The 19524-nt window shown below is 36.5% G+C and overlaps 1 protein-coding gene across 1 annotated transcript; it reads right to left on the bottom strand.

Moving 5' to 3' along the window:
- Positions 1–2536: 2536 nt before the first annotated feature.
- LOC144974518 (mitochondrial-processing peptidase subunit beta-like) lies at positions 2537–19510 on the bottom strand. Its single transcript, XM_078917449.1, has 14 exons — positions 19425–19510; positions 15907–16062; positions 15184–15270; positions 14394–14523; positions 12997–13088; positions 12054–12160; positions 10966–11045; positions 10098–10210; positions 7764–8002; positions 6557–6622; positions 5605–5721; positions 4866–4923; positions 3955–4030; positions 2537–3040 (listed from the first exon to the last, which is right to left on the bottom strand). Exons 1-14 carry the CDS (start codon positions 19485–19487, stop codon positions 2976–2978), a joined length of 1449 nt encoding a protein of 482 aa, XP_078773575.1. The 5' UTR covers positions 19488–19510; the 3' UTR covers positions 2537–2975.
- Positions 19511–19524: the final 14 nt, after the last annotated feature.

Raw genomic sequence — 19524 nt, 5'->3', positions numbered from 1 at the left:
TATGTTTCAGCCAAAGTAATTTGTAATTTCAGCGCTTAGAGTCTGGTGCCTCGGAGTTATAGCGCTATATAAGTTTTCAACATTATTATTATTATTAAGAAAAATACCCACAACACCCGCCAGCCAAATGAAACATAAAAGATACAAAACTGTATAACCTTTATCATTTCTAGTCTGATTGATCTAATTTGCTGAAAATTAATCAATAACACAGGCGGTATAGAAATAGTTTTTTTTTAAAAAGAAAAAAAAAAGAGCAGAGTGACATTAACCTCGTTCTATAATATATTGTTGCGTTACTGATGGTAGATTTGGCGGGAGAAATGTACATCTGAAGTCTTCAAAGAGACTAGAGATTAACACTCAAACAAATAGTGTGCGTTACTGTTTCATTGGGGTGTTGATATTGATGCTCTGCATTTAGGTAAAATGAATATTCACAAAATCCGCCAGCCACATTTAACGTACCGACACACAAAACTGTGTAACTTTTACTTTAACACGTATTGTCTGATTGACATAATTTACTGAGAACAACACAAGTAGGATGTCTCAGTGCTGATGGTGACAAAAAGTGAAAAAGTAGGAAAAAGTTGAACGATTGCCTTAAAGCCCCATTTTTACTACACTAAACCCCACTTTTAGAGCAATTGAGATGATAGACTATCATTGATACTCTAGCTAACTTCTGGAGAGTGGGAAATTGCACCTGTGTGTTCCACCACACATCAACTCTCTCATTGCTAGCACATTGTTTCGAGAAAGTATAATTTTCAAAAGGAGGAAATTCCTCCTCTGGACTCCGAAATCGCGGATCCGAGGAAAACCATCAGCACTGAGATGCCTATTAACAAAGAGCAGACTGATATCTCGACTTATCCACTATAGACAGAGTGTTGAAGTGAGTAGGAAAGTGCCAGAAGACAATAGAGAATAAAAAATTTTCGCGGCGGTGATGGGGGTTTGAACCGGCGACCTCACTGGCCAGTAAGGTCGCGGGTTCAAAACCCCAATCACTGCCGCAAAAATTTTTTATTCTCTTTTGTCTTCTGGCACTTTCCTGCTCACTTCATCTCTTGTTGTTACCAACATAAGTGCCTGCTCCACTCGCTCTTCTGAATTATACAGTGTTACTGACGATAGATTTAAAAAAATAAAAAATAACATTCCCTCTATTCATCCCCAAGGGGAAATTTGTCTTTAGGGTCTATTCCAAGGGAAGACTGGAATAACCCAGGCGTCAGCCGCAGTGCAGCGACGCAAAGTGAGCTAGGGCTAAGTGACTTGCTCAAGGCCACACAACGTAGCGGCGGGTGATCGAACTCGTTACCTTTTGGGTACGAAGCAAAGACCGTATTGCTGAGCCACGCTGCCCCTGGTGGGAGGAATATGCATCTGAGGTGTTCAAAAGGTTGACACTGGAGAAAGTGGTGTGAGTGATACTGTTTCATTGGGTGGAATGAGGGTTGACATAAGGGTCGTGTCTTTTGTAATTTACTTAGATGAGCATCTCGAAGTCAGTAAAACTTATTGAAAATATAAGCTGATGCAAGACAGAAAAATTTAAAAAGATTTTGAAGTGTTATTTAAGCCATGTGAGAGTATTTTTTTATTTTTAAGGGTTTTAGTTTTACGGCGCTTGCAACACATTAAGGTCATATCAGCGCCAGTAAAAAGGAAGAAAATGGGATAGTAGAAAGTTCTAGAATTACAAATAAAGCACCCAAGAAAAGGTAGGACAAAGGGGAATTTGTTCAAATAGGGAACAGATGTAGATTCCAAGAGCACAGTCAGTGTACTTAGTTTGAGATCACCTCTCTCTCTCCCTCTGACCTCCCATAGTGGGCAGCGAGGTACTTACTGTGTCTTCTATCCCCCTATATCTGTTTACTGGCGCTGATGCTCTTGGAATCTACATCTGATCTCTATCTGTTCCCAGTTCCTCTATGTCTTACTTTTTCTTGGGTGCTTTAATTGTAATTCTAGAATTTACTGGCGCTGATATAACCTAAATGTGTTGCAAGCAAGCGCCGTAAAACCCTTAAAAACAAGGAAAACAAATCTCTTTCTCCCTTGCCCCTTCTCATTCGCTTTCCTTTTCTGAAAAGAGGTCACCCTTGCCTCTGGGTGGGACCATTTGACCTCTTATGGAGGTCAGCAGGTCAGCAGGTCACTTGCTCTGTCTTCTGTTCCCCCCTAAATCTTGTCTGGGTTGCTTTATGCCTTTGATTTGGAATGAGATAACTTGAATTGTCCTGGCCCTGGTCGTAATAATACGATGGCTACAGCTCCAAAGTCCTTGCCTGGGAAGGAAACAGTCAAATGCACAGCTGTTATATGTTGTTAAATTTTAAGTTTTGAATATTTTGTAAACATTTGAACATATTCCACTTAGTGGGATCCTGTACTTGTGTCTGGATGGGATATGGGAGAGAGAGAGATGGGTAGCTATCTGTAAGCATTGACCTCCATCCAAATAAACTGTATTTTAACCAAAAAAAAACCCCATTAATTGAAAAAGTAAAACAAAAACAAGTTTAATTTCCATACTGTACAAAATTTGTATTTTCTTTCATTATTGAAATCAAACCACTCGTCCATTACTCTGTCACTCATTCCTCTCACTCCAGAAATAAACCCACCCCATCATTTGCCCATTTCTACGACAAAATAATAAAACAAATTCCCCAATAACTCCCAACTCTACTCCACACCAATGTGTCTTGTGGGTGTCAAGGCTAATCGTTGGAGTCAGTCCTATCTCTTCATATCACAATAAAAAATACACACGTCTCGTCATCCTACAAACAACTCATGGTGACAAACAGTCCCATGCAAGTCTTTAAAATATTTAATTAAATGAAACAAATAACCGAGATACGCAAATAAAGACTTTATATACGTATCCCCACAAGTCCACGTAGACCATTAAATACACACAGTGCATCAACAACAACTACTACACATTATTCTCACTACGTCCTCAGTAAATACATTCCTGCTCGTAATCTGTTGTAATCTGTCAATGCCTCAATGGGACCTGAAACAAACAGAGAGCAAAAAAATTCAGACAGTTCTGGAGAAAATCAGAAATGTAAACGGATCAAAGATATTTCAAAACATCTTTTTCTTTTTAATATTTTGTTGTTTTTTTTTTAAAAATCAATAATATTGACAAGCAAAACTGTTCATTTTTTTTTTCTCAGTTACTTTTATCAATATCTTTACAATTGAAGAGTGCTAATTGACAAGCTGTAAATACAGTACATATGTCGTGCACTTGGCTAAGAAGCTCACAACATTGCCATCCGGAAGTATAACGGACCAAAAAAACGGACCAACACAAAAAGCTATGTGTAGCCGTAAACGTTTATAGTCTGGTTAATACAATTTAGTGAGAATTACTCATAAACGCGGATGGCAAAAAACCGTAACAAAGACCCGAGTGACGTCCACTTCATTCTACCTATAGGATTTAATATAACTCATGGAATAAAAACTGTATCAAAAGACACTCATTGATGATCAGCTATCTATACAGACCTGCTAAATTGAAAACTTCAAATGTAGTAATTTATATGTCAATTTTCAGTAATTTCATAAGGAAATTAGTAATTTCTGAAATCGTGTAGAAACAACCACAATTGACATTGATTATCACTTCAACATTATATCGTCATGCTTATGCACTGTAGAAATGCTTTTATTATTATTAATATTATTATTATAATCATTAATGTTGTTATTATCAATATTATTACCATCATCATCATTATTATTATTATTATTATTATTATTATTATTATCATTATTACTGAGAATTTAAAATTCGTAATTTTCCATAAAATTTCGTATTTTCGTAATTGGCCATGAAATTTGTCTAAAATTTGTAAAATTAATGAAAAATTCGTAAGATTTTGGCCGGTACGTTTATGAGATAAGGAACCAACTTACCAATTCCTACAACAGCAGGACATTTGTCGTAAATGTATTTCATGCAAACTTCCTTGACTTTCTCTGCAGTCACAGCCTGAGAAAGAAAAAAAATAAACAAAAATATCTCAATATTGCATATTCTTCTAGCAAATGGAGGGAAAAAAACCGGGGCAGGGGAACAGAGAAATAGGGAAAAAAAATTTTTTTTTTTTAAAGAAGAAGAAAAGGAAAGAATAAACCATAGACAAGACTCAAAGTGATACTAAACTGCTAGAAGCTCGGACAAAACAAACAGACAGCAAGAACAGATTTACTGGGAATGCCCAACAAATTGAAGACCATATTAACACACACATTACATTATTTAATAGTATTTTTTTTAAGTTCATAATGAGGTGGTTTGTCTGTGCTACAGAGCACAAACTCATTTGTTACTACTACCGCGCATTTGATGAAGTATTTACTGAAAGCTTAATCATTCATATCTGATATTGGATGCAGAAATAATTCATTTATAATATTTTTGTTGTTTAATAAAATCATGGTAAAGGTGTGATTTCTAATGATTACAGCTATATGTTACAGTGAGACGCATATATATATATATATATATATATATATATATATATATATATATATATATATATATATATATATATATGAAAATGACTGGAATAAATAAACTTTGAAAATTGTATTAATAACAGTATAAATTTTAAGCCCGACGACAACATTCTTTCATCTTTTCCTAAAATTCAAATTGTAACTGTTATAATTTTTCAGTGACAGTTGAGACCAGTATTGGAAACACTGTAGAAGTTTTTTTTTAAAAAACAAACAATTCACAACCACAAAGAAATGATTTACAAGGCAAAAAAAAAATCTGTCAGATATAAACACACATTCTGACATTCGATTGCTATTCTCACCTGGAGTCTAATTTCTAATTCATCTATAGGGATGCGTCTTCCATAACACAACATTTGTCTGGAAATGGAGAATAAAACGTTATAAAAACATCATATAGAAAATATTTTGTAGTCGTTACCAATCTCTTTAGTCCAAGGTCAGCTTTTACATTCAACACGATGGGTATTAACCCTTTCCTTACCACACATTGGAAAATCGTCACATTCGTTACGATGCAACCGATAATTTTCTCATTCTGATTTCTCTTGTACATCACAAAATTTAAAGAAATGCTTTGATTACAGATATAAATACTAAACACTGTGTTGTAGAGCTCATTTTGCTGAAAAACATTCTGTATAGAATGCACTTGTTACTTTTTTTGTTTGATTACGAAACAAAATAATGTCGGGTGGGTGGGAATTTTTGAGGTAAATTCTAAAAATAGCTGGTACACAAAAATTAAATAAAAATTTGATTTTGCTGTATTAGATTTAAGGTGAAATAGTATGAGGATGTAGTAGGTGTTATTTATCTTATAAAATAAGTAAAATTAAGTAAATTTATAAAATGTTTAATTCAATTTCCTGTGACAAAACAAGAAAAGAAAACAAACATTAAAAAAAAAAAACCCAATAAAAAACCAGCAGAAAACAGACAATGTCAAAATGTTATTCTGCATTAAAAAAAGCCAAATTGTCAACATGTTCCCAAAAAAGAAATAGAGGTAAAATCCTGTGATGATTGATAAGACGTTACCTTCCAATGTCTTCACAGATTGGAGTGGATCCATCCAACTGTAGTAACATGTTGGTCATAAGCAGGTTCTTGGCACGGTCCACCTCGGCCTCCCTCACTCCACCACACAGTCGCATCCTGAAAAACACACAAAACGTACATACACTAATGAACACTTCATCTCCAATCAACACACTTGACAAACCATATTTGGCCAAATATTTTGTAAACATTTTCCTCTAAGTGGGATCCTGTGCTTGTGTCTGGATGGGACGTTTAGGTGATCTTTAACTAAATACACTGAAGGTGTGCTCTTGGAATTCAGCATCTATCCCTATTTGAACCATTCTCCTTTGACTTTTCTCGTCTTTTAATTTAAAATCTACCATTTTTTGGCCATCCCAATTTCATCCCTTCTACTGATAGTAAAAAAAAATTATAGATTTACATTTAAAAGCACACGAGAAAAAGAAAGACAAAGGGAAATAGTTAGAATAAGGAACAGATGTAGATTCTAAAGCATACAATCATTAAGCATAGTTTGAGACCACTTAAAAGTTTCATCCAGCCATAAGCACAGGATTCTATTCAGAGTAACACACTCAAATGCTTACATTATTCAGTCAAAACAACAAATATAACAGTAAATAACACAGAGATGAATTACAAGGAAAAAAATATGATCTCTCAAAACTTAAACTATACATTTGACTGTTTCCGTCTCAGCTAAGGACTCAGACAATTGTAAGGGAAAGGACAAAACCAAGTAATCGCATTCCAAGACAATGAGAGAAAGCAAGTTGAAAAACAGATTTAAGGGACAGAAAAGACACAGCAAGTGACCTCTCTGTCCACTAAGTGAGGTCAGGAACCCCATCCAGTCAGAAGATTGATTTTGTGTGTGTGTGTGTGTGTGTGTGTGTGTGTATGTGTGTTTATGGGTATACATAAGAAATGAACTATTTGCACTCACCATTCATTTTGGATGTTGAAAATCATGTCATCAATCATCATCCTGTCACTGACGAAATACATACCCCTAAAAAATAAAATATAACAAATAATAATAATAATAATAAAAAACATATATATAAACATTTGTACAGCAGTTTTTTGTTGTTGGCTGAAGAAGGGTTTTGAGCCTGAAATGTTCCGTGTTTGGTATTTTGTTCTTTGTTGAAGCTGTTATATTCATTTTTGTTTATTGCCTTTTTCAATTACTGACCTTACGGCTTCTTTGATTTCTTCATCTAATTTGTTCGATACTTTTAGGGCCCCAAGGGGGAGAACCTATTTTGCTAGAGATAGTTTCCATATGTTATGATTGGAGTGGTCTAGTAGGTGTATGCAATTCAAGAAACCCTGAGAGAAAAGATGGTGCTGTATCATTTAGGTATTTGTACACCATTGTGGCAACTTTGAAAACTCCACTCTCTCTCTTTAACAGGAAGTCAATGGAGAGACCTAAGGATGGACTTGATGTGCTCTGTAGGCTTAGAGAGTGTCACTAATCCAGCCGACCTATAGGGAATGAGATTAGCGGAAGAGTAGCGTCCCTTGATTGGACGTCACCGGGGGAGAAGTTATTTGTAAACAAACCAACTACAAGCCAAGCGCTCCAAATACAAAATTTATTATTCATATTACTGTACAAAAAACGCATAACGTTGATTATGATATGCATTTTTGTACATGGCGCCCTTGGCTTGTAGTTGGTTTGTTTACAAATAACTTCTCCTCCGGTGACGTCCAATCAAGGGACGCTACTCTTCCACTAATCTCATTCCCTACATTGAACTTTATGCAGTTTATCAGTAGCACAACTTGGATCACTTAAAAGCTATAATAGCATTGCAACAATCAAGTGTCAGCTCATCACAAGTGAAGTTACTAGAAGTTTTGTAAAATTAATACCAGTAATGGGGGCGAAGTGGCAGGGTGGTTAAGGCATTGCACTGTGACCCAGAAGGTTCTGGGTTCGAGCCCCGCTTCAGGCACTTTCGTTTTTTTTTACCTTGGGCAAGATTATTAACCCCCAATTTGCTCACTTGGACAACATGGGTGATTCCTATTGACATCAGACATTTTGTTAATTATCTGATATCATGACAGAAGGGCATAATTTGATTTTTTTGATTATCAGTGAAGCTCCAAGAAGTAAATAACAATTGAGGACTTACCAGAGACCAGTGTCGGAGTAGCAAGTGTTGAAAGATTGGAAGGAGTGGGCCAAGTTGTACGTGTTGACATTCTGGGCCAACTCGCTGGAGAGATTGGCACCACCGCCGTGGGACCTGTCCCAGGATCCAATGATGGTGTTGGCCACCATCAGGGCCAGATTGTCGGGATTCTGCCAACCACAGCCCTCCACAGCGATGGCCACATGGGCCAGAGGCATCAGGTCATCTCGGATTCGGAGCTGCAGGGAAAAGAAGGGGGAGGAGTGAGTCGAGGCTCAACTTTTTTTTTTAATTAAAAAATTAAAATATAACAAATTAAATCTAATTTTCTTTAATCAAACTAAAGACAATTTTGACATTGTCAGCTAACATACTGCAGGCATCCAAATATGTCTGTCATCCACGACCTCAAACCAGTATAAAATGCGGGTATACCAAATTCGGAAAATTGAAAACGATTAAGATTTAGATGGCCAAATTAGACATTTATGGCATTTGAGAACCAATTAGGGGAAACCCTTGTCACCGATTTGTTCCTTGGTTATGCCCAAAAGAGTGAAGACTGTAATGAAAAAGGCTCTTGACTGGAAACTTTTGTCCCCTTCCTAATCATGACCAGTATTGTTGAGAATTAGATGAAGATGGAACACCGGAAAGACAGAGTGAAAACCAGAATAATTTTACAAAACACTGGAAGGGTGGGCAGAAATACATTGAAAGGATCCTGCGTTATATAAAAGCTCTCATGCTTAAAAAATTGTTTGTATGGATCATTCCATTGGAACACTTTCTTCTTATTTTTTTCACTCACTTTTCGCTTCCAGATTGGAAGGTCATGAGTTCGAGCCTTGCTTGGTGCATATTCGAGTCCTTGGAAAAGACTCTTTACTCACATTCTCTCACCGTACTCAGATGTAAAATGAGTACCTGGCCGTTAACAGCGGTGTCTCTGTTAGAAAAATTGGTAATATCGCCTAACAGGCGTTATGTCTCGTTCTATATGTTACTGTTCGTCTGGGACGAGCACACTAATTGAATATGGCACTATATAAAAGCTCAAAGTTTAACAGCTATAAATAAGCTATTAACATACACAATATTTGCCAACAGAAACCCTTATCAATTGAAGAGGTTTTCCGAAATTCCCTAACTCGGGTTTTCCCATTTTGAGATATTCAGGATTATTTTCCCTAAATTATCCCATTCGGTTTATTATTGTAACATATTCAAACTTCAAATTCACACAAATCAAGATGCTTAAAATATAATTTACATTTCAATTTATCTCATGGATGGAAAATCTCAAAAAGTAGAAAAACGGACTTAAGGGGCGGTTTGGGTATTTTCTAAAATATTCTTAATTACCTTTATTGGGCGGTTTTAATCATTCTGTATCATCAATATAGGTTAAAAAAGAACATTGATGGTGAAAAATTTTAATTATCTGTGTTGATACCCATTTTGCGACCTAATTTGGGGGTCTGACATAAAAAAATATAACAATCTTGTGGCAAACGTTCCACAAAAACTAATGAAGGAATAACCTCCATATTCTTCCCTCTTGTCAACATTGTACCATAGTGTGTCACCATAGAACGATTTTATGGCTTTAGCTTATGGAATTTTTATTAGATCATTACAAAGTTGAGAATCAAAATGTTATGACAAAATTGATGTAAAAAATTCAGATTTAGGATTATAATTTAAATATCACAAATCTTATCAAAAAAACCTCTCTATGGTGACATAATACATTATCTCTGTGATAACTGTGGAAATTTTCAGACAATTTCATTGAATAGATTCTGAGAAACGTTTGACACAGTTTCCCATACCCTTAGAAAGATGACATATTGAGAAAATAGCAAAATGGCTTCCCGTTTTTCACACTTTTCTTACTACCTGCACCATTTTCGACTGTGTATTTCGTGCCTTTATAGTCTACTTTAAGAATTTAGACTTCAATTTTATTATTTCTAAGATAATAAAATATCATTTTCCACCAAAATCTCAAAATCAAATATTTGAAGGATTTTCCTAATAATTAGACCCAAACCGCCCCTTACTCACTCAACCTTAACACCGACAATATCCGAATTTTACCCGGGTTACTTTTACCCCATGCCTATTTATTACACTTTTCTGAGACAAATTATAGACGTAGCATCAAAGCTAATGTTTTTAATTTTTACATGTTAATGGAAGTTGAATAAAACTATCTATGTACATGCTCATTTTTAATACATTTTTTTCCAATTTTTAAAAAAGTCGTAAAAATCTCAAGGATTGAGTGACTTAAGGACTTTTGGAAAAGCAGCCTTCAATTCATCTCACCTCACTGCCGGTGAATCGACATTCAGGCAAGAGTGGGATAGCCCCATCGTAGCCAGTGGCCATCCCACCAAAGTGACTCTCAGCCAGTTTGCACAACTCATCGTGGTTCACACCTGAAAAGAACATGGAGAAATATTCATTAAAGTCTTAAAAACACCATGCTCTCATCTCTCATTAATTTTCAGTGCGACTTTGTTTTTGTTTGTTTTTAAGAGCTTTACAGCGCTTTTAACAATTTAAAGTCATTTCAGCACCAGTTTAAAGGAAGAAAATGGGATAGTAAAAAGTTCTAGAATTACAATTAAAGCACCCAAGAAAAAGTGAGACAAAGGGGAATTAGCTTAAATAGGGAACAGTTTGGTCCCATGTCCATTCTAGTAAAAATAACACTATTTTCCACTAAAGTTATAGTGAAAAAAAAAAATCTGAAGAAAAAAAAATAAATCTGAAGTCGACCAATATTGGCTTTTAAAATAGAATTTGCTAATTGTGACCTTTAAAAATAAATCTGAATTTTGGCACTTTTGGCTTTTAAATAATCCGAATTGACCAATTTTGGCTTTAAATTTTAAAAAAATATTTTTAAAAAAATTACTCCATCCAATTTTGGCTTTTACAAAAATCTGAATTTAATTCGACCAATTTTGGCCTTTAAAGATAAATCAGAATTTGGCCAATTGTGGCTTTTAAAGAAAAATCAGAATTTGGCCAATTGTGGCTTTTAAAGAAAAATCAGAATTTGACCAATTGTGGCTTTTTAAGAAAAATCAGAATTTGGCCAATTGTGGCTTTAACAAAAATCTGTCAAAGTGTCAGGTTGACAATACCAATATAAAACCCAAAAGGACCCACCCATCCATGGCCTTACCTCCTGCAGCAGACAAGACAATACGAGGACCCTTGTAATGGGAGCCGATGTACTGGACCAGGTCACTGCGAGAGATGGATCTGGTAAGAATAACAAAAAAATGTCCAGTCATGGCAATGATGATACAATCACTAATAGCACCAGCACAATGGGTTTTTGCTTGGTCTGAATATATAGTGAGCAGTGGCAATGATAATAATAATGATCACCAACTTCAGAAATGGATGTTGAGTCAGATTTAAAAATCAACACTTGCTTATTAATGAAATTATTTGTGATCACACTTTGCAAGAAACTAAACAACAAATATTTAGAAAAATAATCCAAATTTGAAGACAAAAACAAAAAAAAATCTATATTTACATGACAAAATGAATGAATTCCAACCCAGTTTATAAGCATTGACGGGGTTAGTTTTAAACCGTGCTCTAGTCTAGTTTGGCCTCATAACAAGACAGCATCGATGTGCAGCAGATCTTTCCTGTCTGTAGCTCAACACTTACAGCCTTGGAAGTGTGAATCCAGTCCCTCCAGAGGACTGGATTCATACATTGTGCAACTGCTCTTCTGGTTTCAGAGTGATGGCAACTTATTTTCTAGCCTAAATAAACGCTGGTCGTCAATAAAGATCATCCATCCTCGCTCTTTTTCCGCACCGTAATCACAATAACCTGCCTTTAATTCCTTTTAAGTCTGTAACTTCAGATTTTGAAGATTCCACAGACCACAGTATTATTCTTTCATTGGAGATGTGAGACTATTCCACTGTCTCAATGTCGATGGTATGAACGAGTACAAGTGTGCATCCACTCTTGAGTGGGCAACCATAAACTTGGATGACTTCCTCTTATTTGGTTGAATATCACATAGGGATAATTTAACTTGATCGATTAGGCCTTTGCAAAGTATAGTTACTTTGTCATGCTTTCTTCTCTGCTGTAGTGTTATACCACCCCATGACTCGACATGCAGCCTATTCATTACTTATGCATTGTCTCGATAACTAGTTATTCACTTCTAAGGAGTTCAAAACCCAACTTCTAAAACGTCTTTAAAAGATGAAAAAAAAAAAATGTTTTAATCCTTACTTAATGTTTTCAGAGGGTCCCAAGATGGTCTGCCCTAAGGATGTGCCTTGGTAGGCAATGGCATGGAGATGATCGAACACCACTTCCTGAAGGTTGGTCTCAATCTCCTGTGGGAAAAGAAAGACAATAAGGAAAGATGGTTATCGATTGGATGTTCTAACTAAACACTTCCACTTCAATGTCATACTCACATCCTACCACCAACACCCCCTCCCCCTAGAAAAAAAGAAAAAAAATTAAAGAGATATATATATATATATGGAGAGAGAGAGAGAGAGAGAGAGAGAGAGAGAGAGAGAGGAGAGAGAGAGAGAGAGAGAGAGAAGAAAGAGAGAGAGAGAGAGAAGAGAGAGAGAGAGAGAGAGAGAGAGAGAGAGGAGAGAGAGAGAGAGAGAGAGAGAGAAGAGAGAGAGAGAGAGAGAGAGAGAGAGAGAGAGAGAGAGAGAGAGAGAGAGAGAGAGAGAGAGAGAGAGAGAGAGAGAAGAGGAGAGGGAGAGAGAGAGAGAGAGGAGAGAGAGAGAGAGAGAGAGAGAGAGAGAAAGAAAATTACGAAAGTGTACGAAAAAGTATAAAAGACTTGTCATATTGTGAATTAGTGTTGACCCTAGTGATGTATATTTTCACTAAAGCAGGTATACATAATACAATTCTCTAATCTATCACAAAAAAAAAAAAAAGTAAACCCAACAAAAATAAACAGCAATAATTCCAAAAGACTCCACTGTAATAAATGTAGAAAGCATTCCATTTCATTAAAAAATGAATAATCCTTACGCATGGAGAATGATATATTCAATTAGAAGCTATAACTAAACGAATTGTACAATACACCCTCTAAATCTGGAATCTCCTTTAAAAAATTAATTCTCTGTTAAGAGACTACTTTTAAGGGGCCCTGAACTCTGGAAACAAGTACAAGTGCAAAGATTTCTCCACCATTTACCTGCATCTCCCTGAGGATAACACCTCTTTCTCTCTCAATCTCTTGGTCTCCCAATAAACTGTTCTGGGTGATGTCAGCCAAAATTTCCACAGCTAAAGAGAGAGAAAGAGAGATATGGGCGGGGAAATAATTTAATAATAAAAACTGAAATAAATCAATCAAAACGGTTAGTGAATGAATATCAGCTGTATACAGTTCTAGTTTTAAATTAAATCAGAGCTGCCAAGTTCAGAGATCCAATCTAAGGGACATTTTGGGGCATGGTGAGAGACGGAATAAGTGATAAGAGGTCACAAACTCACATGCCGATTATTGTTCTTGCTCTCCTTTACACCAAAGTCAATTGTAATCTGATGCAGCATCCTTGTTAAAATAAATCCATTGACAAAGTTTATTCCACACAGTGATATTGTCTTAAATTACAGGTTACATTAAACGCACACGTGTACACAAACATAGTAAAAAGTGTCCTATCACAGTCAAATGCTCTTAATAATATTAATAACTATCAACAACTGGGCTGGATTGCGGGACATGAGGCAGTGTTGCGGGTTAGCAGGACAGGGGTCCCAAATGTGGAACACCAGGCAGCCCTGTTAAATCATCTCTCTCATAATATTTTTTTTTAAAAAGTCATTATTTTTTCAGCATGAAAATGTGAAAGGTCATACAGTCACACCTCTCCAATCCGAAGACCTCCGTTCCCAGCACTTATGGAAGAATTTTGAGGAGATACTGCCTGGATGAAAACTTAATTGCTGAATAATGCATTGTAGGAATGTTGACACAGAGAAAGAATAATTGAGTAACTGATCTAATAGAATGTAATTTTTTAAAATATGGAAATTCCTTCTTTGACTTTAAACTCCAAAATTACAGATTTCAGGGAAGAGGAAAACCATCAGCACTGATTTATATTTTTCAAAATAAAACTTAAAAATCACAAGAGTAAAAATGTCTCATTGATCATATAAAATAAAATTGCCATGCTTAATTCACTGCTATATTTTGGCAAGTTATTGTGGAGTTTTGAACAATGATGTGATAACCTAGTGTCCTTTATTTCATCCATATAAAAAATAACCACGTTAAACAATGGGTGATGTCATTGGGGGAAGCGTGACTCAGTCTTTGCTTCGTACCCGAAAGGTACCGAGTTCGAATACCAGCTGAGTTGTTTGGCCTTGGCCTTGAGCAAGCCACCCTACCCTAAATCAGTTTGACGTGTTGCACCCCAGCTGATGCCTGGGTTAATCCAGTCTTCCCTTGGAGTAAACCCTAAAGAAAAATGTCCCCTATGGGATGAATAAAGGGTATCTTATCTATTTATTTTAAATTTAATTCTGACTTATGAGATTCAAACAACGACCATAGGATGGGTCATTTTTTACACAAACCTTTAGGCAAATCATTCTTGAAGCATTTGGCATAGTACACCGTCTGCTCCCTGGACGTGTAAGCATTGAGATGAGCACCCATGTTCTCGATCTCCAACTCTAAGTCTGTCTGGCTTCGTTTCTTAGTTCCCTGGAATAAAGGACAGTGGAGGTCAAGATGAAAGAGGTTGCCATGACCTGTTTTGAGCTGAGCTGGATAGCCTAATATAAAAGATGCCAGGATGGGTGTTGTTGGAACGTTTTATCCATTGAGAAATGAACATGATGAGGATGAATAATTAAAATTAGCCCATGACAATACCATCCACTCTTTCTCTTCCTATAACAAATTGCACACAACCATCATAAACCATCTCAAATTTAAAAACGATATTTGACTAAGTGATATAGCACTGTACGCAAATTGAACTTTTTTTTTTATATAGCGCAATATCCACTAAACATGTTCAATGTGCCTTACAAAGGGTCCCTGAACAACAGCAAGACATAAGATACAGAACGAGACATTTCAATTCCAACAGAGACAACACTGTTAACAGGAACTCATTTTACACGGTGAGAGAATGTGAGTAATGAGTCTCTTCCAAGGACTCATGCGCCGAGCTAGGCTCGAACTCAGGACCTTCCAATCCGAAAGCGAGTATCATACCACTAGACCACACTAAAATCTTAAAATTACAAATGCTTAAATCAGTCATAGATCAATTTGCGACAACCTCTGAGAAAATCCAGGAATCTCAGAATTCTGCAGATTATCATCACTGCATCATCAAATAACATTTCAACATACCTTGAACGCCATGTGTTCCAGGAAGTGAGCCACTCCGTTGTTGCTGGCATCCTCATAACGACTTCCTGCATCAATCCACAGTCCAACCTACAACAAAAATTGAACAAAATGAAAATAAAATAAACGAGGTTATGCAAGCCAAAAGGGGTCCCAATAGCTCAGTTGTTAGAGCACTCGCTTCACATGCAAAGGGACCAAGAGCAATCCCGGGTGCAGTCGAGATTTTTTTCCTGCCCCCCCCCTGTCCACCAGCGGTGAATGGGTTGCTGAGTCTGTTAGGTTTGGTGGATAGTACTTTGCAATAGACCAGAGACCTATCCATAGGATTGCAAACAATTGCTATTGTCCATTCCACACTAGAGAAACCGGGATAAACTCCGGCTTCTCGAATGACTCTGAAGGACTAATTTTTTTTTTTTATTATTATTTTATGCAAGCCAAACAAATACAAAAACTTAATCTATAAAATCAAAAGAAAAATTTTACATAATCAATATGGCCTGAATAATGTATGTGGTTCCAAGGAACTAAACTTTCCTTTTCAACAAGATTTATTGGGTCAAAGAAGGGAAGGTTGTTTTGTAGCTGGAGCCAAAAATTCGTATTTCTACTAATTTTTTATAGAACTAGATCGGGCTGCTGTAAATATAAATAAAATTGGTAACCTTGATGGTCACAATTCATATCTAAAAAACACTGAAGTGACTCCACCATCACTCTTACCGTGCTGGTAATTATGCCAGAATCCTCGGTGGCCACTCTAACCCCATTGGACAAAGTGGTGACTTTGGTCTCTGGCATGTTCAACACAGCCTGTTCGTAGGACACAGCTTTGGCCGATCTCCATCTTTTGTTGCACAGGGCCGACACAGCTGGTACCTGGAAGAGGAAAAATGATTTCAATCTATATAATATTTTTTAAAACCCAGGAAGAGAATTGAGCATTCATTTACACCAGAATCAATCACATCACACGACTCAATACTTACCCACCACCCTATTCCCTATTATTACTAACCACTTTTGTGTAGTTTATGACTATGGACTATGACAAGAGTAAGAGGTGATAGTGTTAGTGCTTTTGTATAATCGGTTAATCTTTATATATATTTCAATATTTTGATTTTATACACGACTCAATACTTACCCACCACCCTGCCCTATTCCCTATTACTAGGCACTTGCAAGAAGTAGCTCTCGCGAGTTGAAAACAGGCGAGGATTTCTGTTTCCGTTTTTGAGGGGAAAAAATTTAGGAGTGATTTTAAAATGTTCATTCTTCTTTCTCAGTGGAATGAAATGGCATGTATTATATATCATTGGACAGGGCATAAAATTCTACATACAATGATGCTAATATTATTATCTTCCTATGTCATGATTTTGAGAAATCTTTGAGTGAAGAGAGTATATGTGTTTAAACGCTTATAACTTTTAAACCAGAGATGGTCCTTCTTAATAAAAAAAAGTCCTACTGAGATACATATCAAAGTAGCTTCTCTAAAAATTTCAGAGCAAAATATGTTTGCACTCAAAAGTTAGAGCTCCCCAAAAAACAGTAATTGGCCTTGATTGTTTACAGAAGCTGCCATTTTTTTTTATTCTCTATTGTCTTCTGGCACTTTTCTACTCACTTCATATCTTGTTGTTACCAACATAAGTGCCTGCTCCACTCACTTTTCTGAATTAAAAATTCACCCCATACACCGGAGCATACTCAATGTCTCAATCGTTTCTATGTTATATGTTTGTGATGAGAATATTGGCTATTAAGCTTAACTGCTGGTCAAAATTACTTCGCGATGGTGGTGAACGAATCGGCGATCTCAAGAAGTGGGTGAGAGAGGGATCTAGAAAAATGACTTTGGGTTTGAAACGAATATTTTTGTGTTCGTGGATAGCTCACACGGTAGAGCCACGCTCTCACCTGCCAGGCGGAGTTGTCGTACCAATAAGGTCGCAGGTTCGAACCCCACCACCGCCGCGAAAAATTTTTTTATTCTCTATTGTCTTCTGGCACTTTTCTACTCACTTCATATCTTGTTGTTACCAACATAAGTGCCTGCTCCACTCACTTTTCTGAATTAAAAATTCACCCCATACACCGGAGCATACTCAATGTCTCAATCGTTTCTATGTTATATGTTTGTGATGAGAATATTGGCTATTAAGCTTAACTGCTGGTCAAAATTACTTCGCGATGGTGGTGAACGAATCGGCGATCTCAAGAAGTGGGTGAGAGAGGGATCTAGAAAAATGACTTTGGGTTTGAAACGAATATTTTTGTGTTCGTGGATAGCTCACACGGTAGAGCCACGCTCTCACCTGCCAGGCGGAGTTGTCGTACCAATAAGGTCGCAGGTTCGAACCCCACCACCGCCGCGAAAAATTTTTTTATTCTCTATTGTCTTCTGGCACTTTTCTACTCACTTCATATCTTGTTGTTACCAACATAAGTGCCTGCTCCACTCACTTTTCTGAATTAAAAATTCACCCCATACACCGGAGCATACTCAATGTCTCAATCGTTTCTATGTTATATGTTTGTGATGAGAATATTGGCTATTAAGCTTAACTGCTGGTCAAAATTACTTCGCGATGGTGGTGAACGAATCGGCGATCTCAAGAAGTGGGTGAGAGAGGGATCTAGAAAAATGACTTTGGGTTTGAAACGAATATTTTTGTGTTCGTGGATAGCTCACACGGTAGAGCCACGCTCTCACCTGCCAGGCGGAGTTGTCGTACCAATAAGGTCGCAGGTTCGAACCCCACCACCGCCGCGAAAAATTTTTTTATTCTCTATTGTCTTCTGGCACTTTTCTACTCACTTCATATCTTGTCATTTTCTTATACTGATTCACTTCCTGTCATCTGCTGCGTTTGAGAGATAACTTCGTCAATCCACATCAAAACTTTACATCTTTATATCTTACAATATATTCCATTTATGGAAGTTATTTTTGTTTTAAATTATTCAATTAATTGGCGTTTTCATGTCCATGCATTCATTTTATAATTTACAATTCTCTTCCTTTTTTTTCCGATTGATTTTTCACTGTTGATTTTGACGTTTTTCATCCTTTGATGGACGTCTGTCCAATTTATGGGAACAGGGGAGCAAAAGTTTTTAAAATCGCCTATTTTCGATCATTTTAAACACTAATACACCACCTCAAACATTTATCAGTCCATATCTCTGCTTTTATGAGGTCTATTTTCATTTTGAAAAGTTCAAAGTGAACAACTAAATGACGCCGATTCAGTGGTGTATTTGGTCTATCTATATGTGAATAAATATTTAATTGTCGACTTTTCCTAAATTCCAATAGGTCATTCATTTGCATGTCGTGATCTATTTTTCCTTGATTTCAGCTGTTTCAGCTCTAAACTATACCTTTCTCTCTCAACAAATAATTATTTTTCTGTTTGCAATGTATTACAGAGATGTTGAATTACCACATGTAAAAATTTCAAAGTTGTATCTGAAGCCGTTTCTGAATTATACTTGATTGATTATCCATTGGGTTGCTGTGTTTTGGTCACATATTTTCCTATTAAGCTTCTATAGAGATTTTTCACCACATAAAAGATCATAACTTTTTAACAAGTTGAGATAGAGCGATAATTTTTTCACTTTAGTAAATGTTTCACTCCCCTTTATTTTTCTACGCTAAATTAATACCGATATCACTATTTTGAAAAATTCTTGCAAGTGCCTACTATTACTATTACTTACTACTTTTGTGTAGTTTATGACTATGGAGAGTAAGAGGTGATAGTGTTAGTGCTTTCGTATAATCGGTTAATCTTTGTATATATTTCAATATTTTGATTTTATACTGAGTGCTTGGATTTGGATCAACAAGTGACAATGCCAACATTCTGCTGATCCGCCCTTGGCCAAAGTTCTCAGCGAGTGTGAGGACCGAGGAGTCGCCAAATTGATGAAATGGTTTAATGAACTGATACCAAGTAAAGTAAAGGCAGGTAAATATGGAAAAAGTTGAATGGTTCGGGAAAGTGAGACCAATTTGTATGCTTTTAACAATAACAAATACAAAGTCAACAAAGTTCTTGACCAGCAGACGTTTTCTTCTCAACAAACAATTGTCGGCTCGAGACCAGAGCTCTGACGGTTGGCACATCAGAGGCATATACTTCAAGGGTCACTCACTAGATAAGAGCTGTTACACATTATGCATATCTTCACAACGAAATACAATTCATCATAAATAAACTTACCCTCACAGAGCTGTTCAAAACTTTACTCAGACCAGTAGTGACCTTCAGCAAAGAGGCTGCCATCTTGGCTAGAAGAGAAAGAAGTGCAGTGCGCAGGCTC

Source organism: Berghia stephanieae, chromosome 6 (assembly GCF_034508935.2).
Source record: "Berghia stephanieae isolate SIO BIC M18660-M18661 chromosome 6, UCSD_Bste_1.3, whole genome shotgun sequence".
NCBI lineage: Eukaryota > Metazoa > Mollusca > Gastropoda > Nudibranchia > Aeolidiidae > Berghia > Berghia stephanieae.
This window is presented reverse-complemented; position numbering and strand designations above follow the sequence as displayed.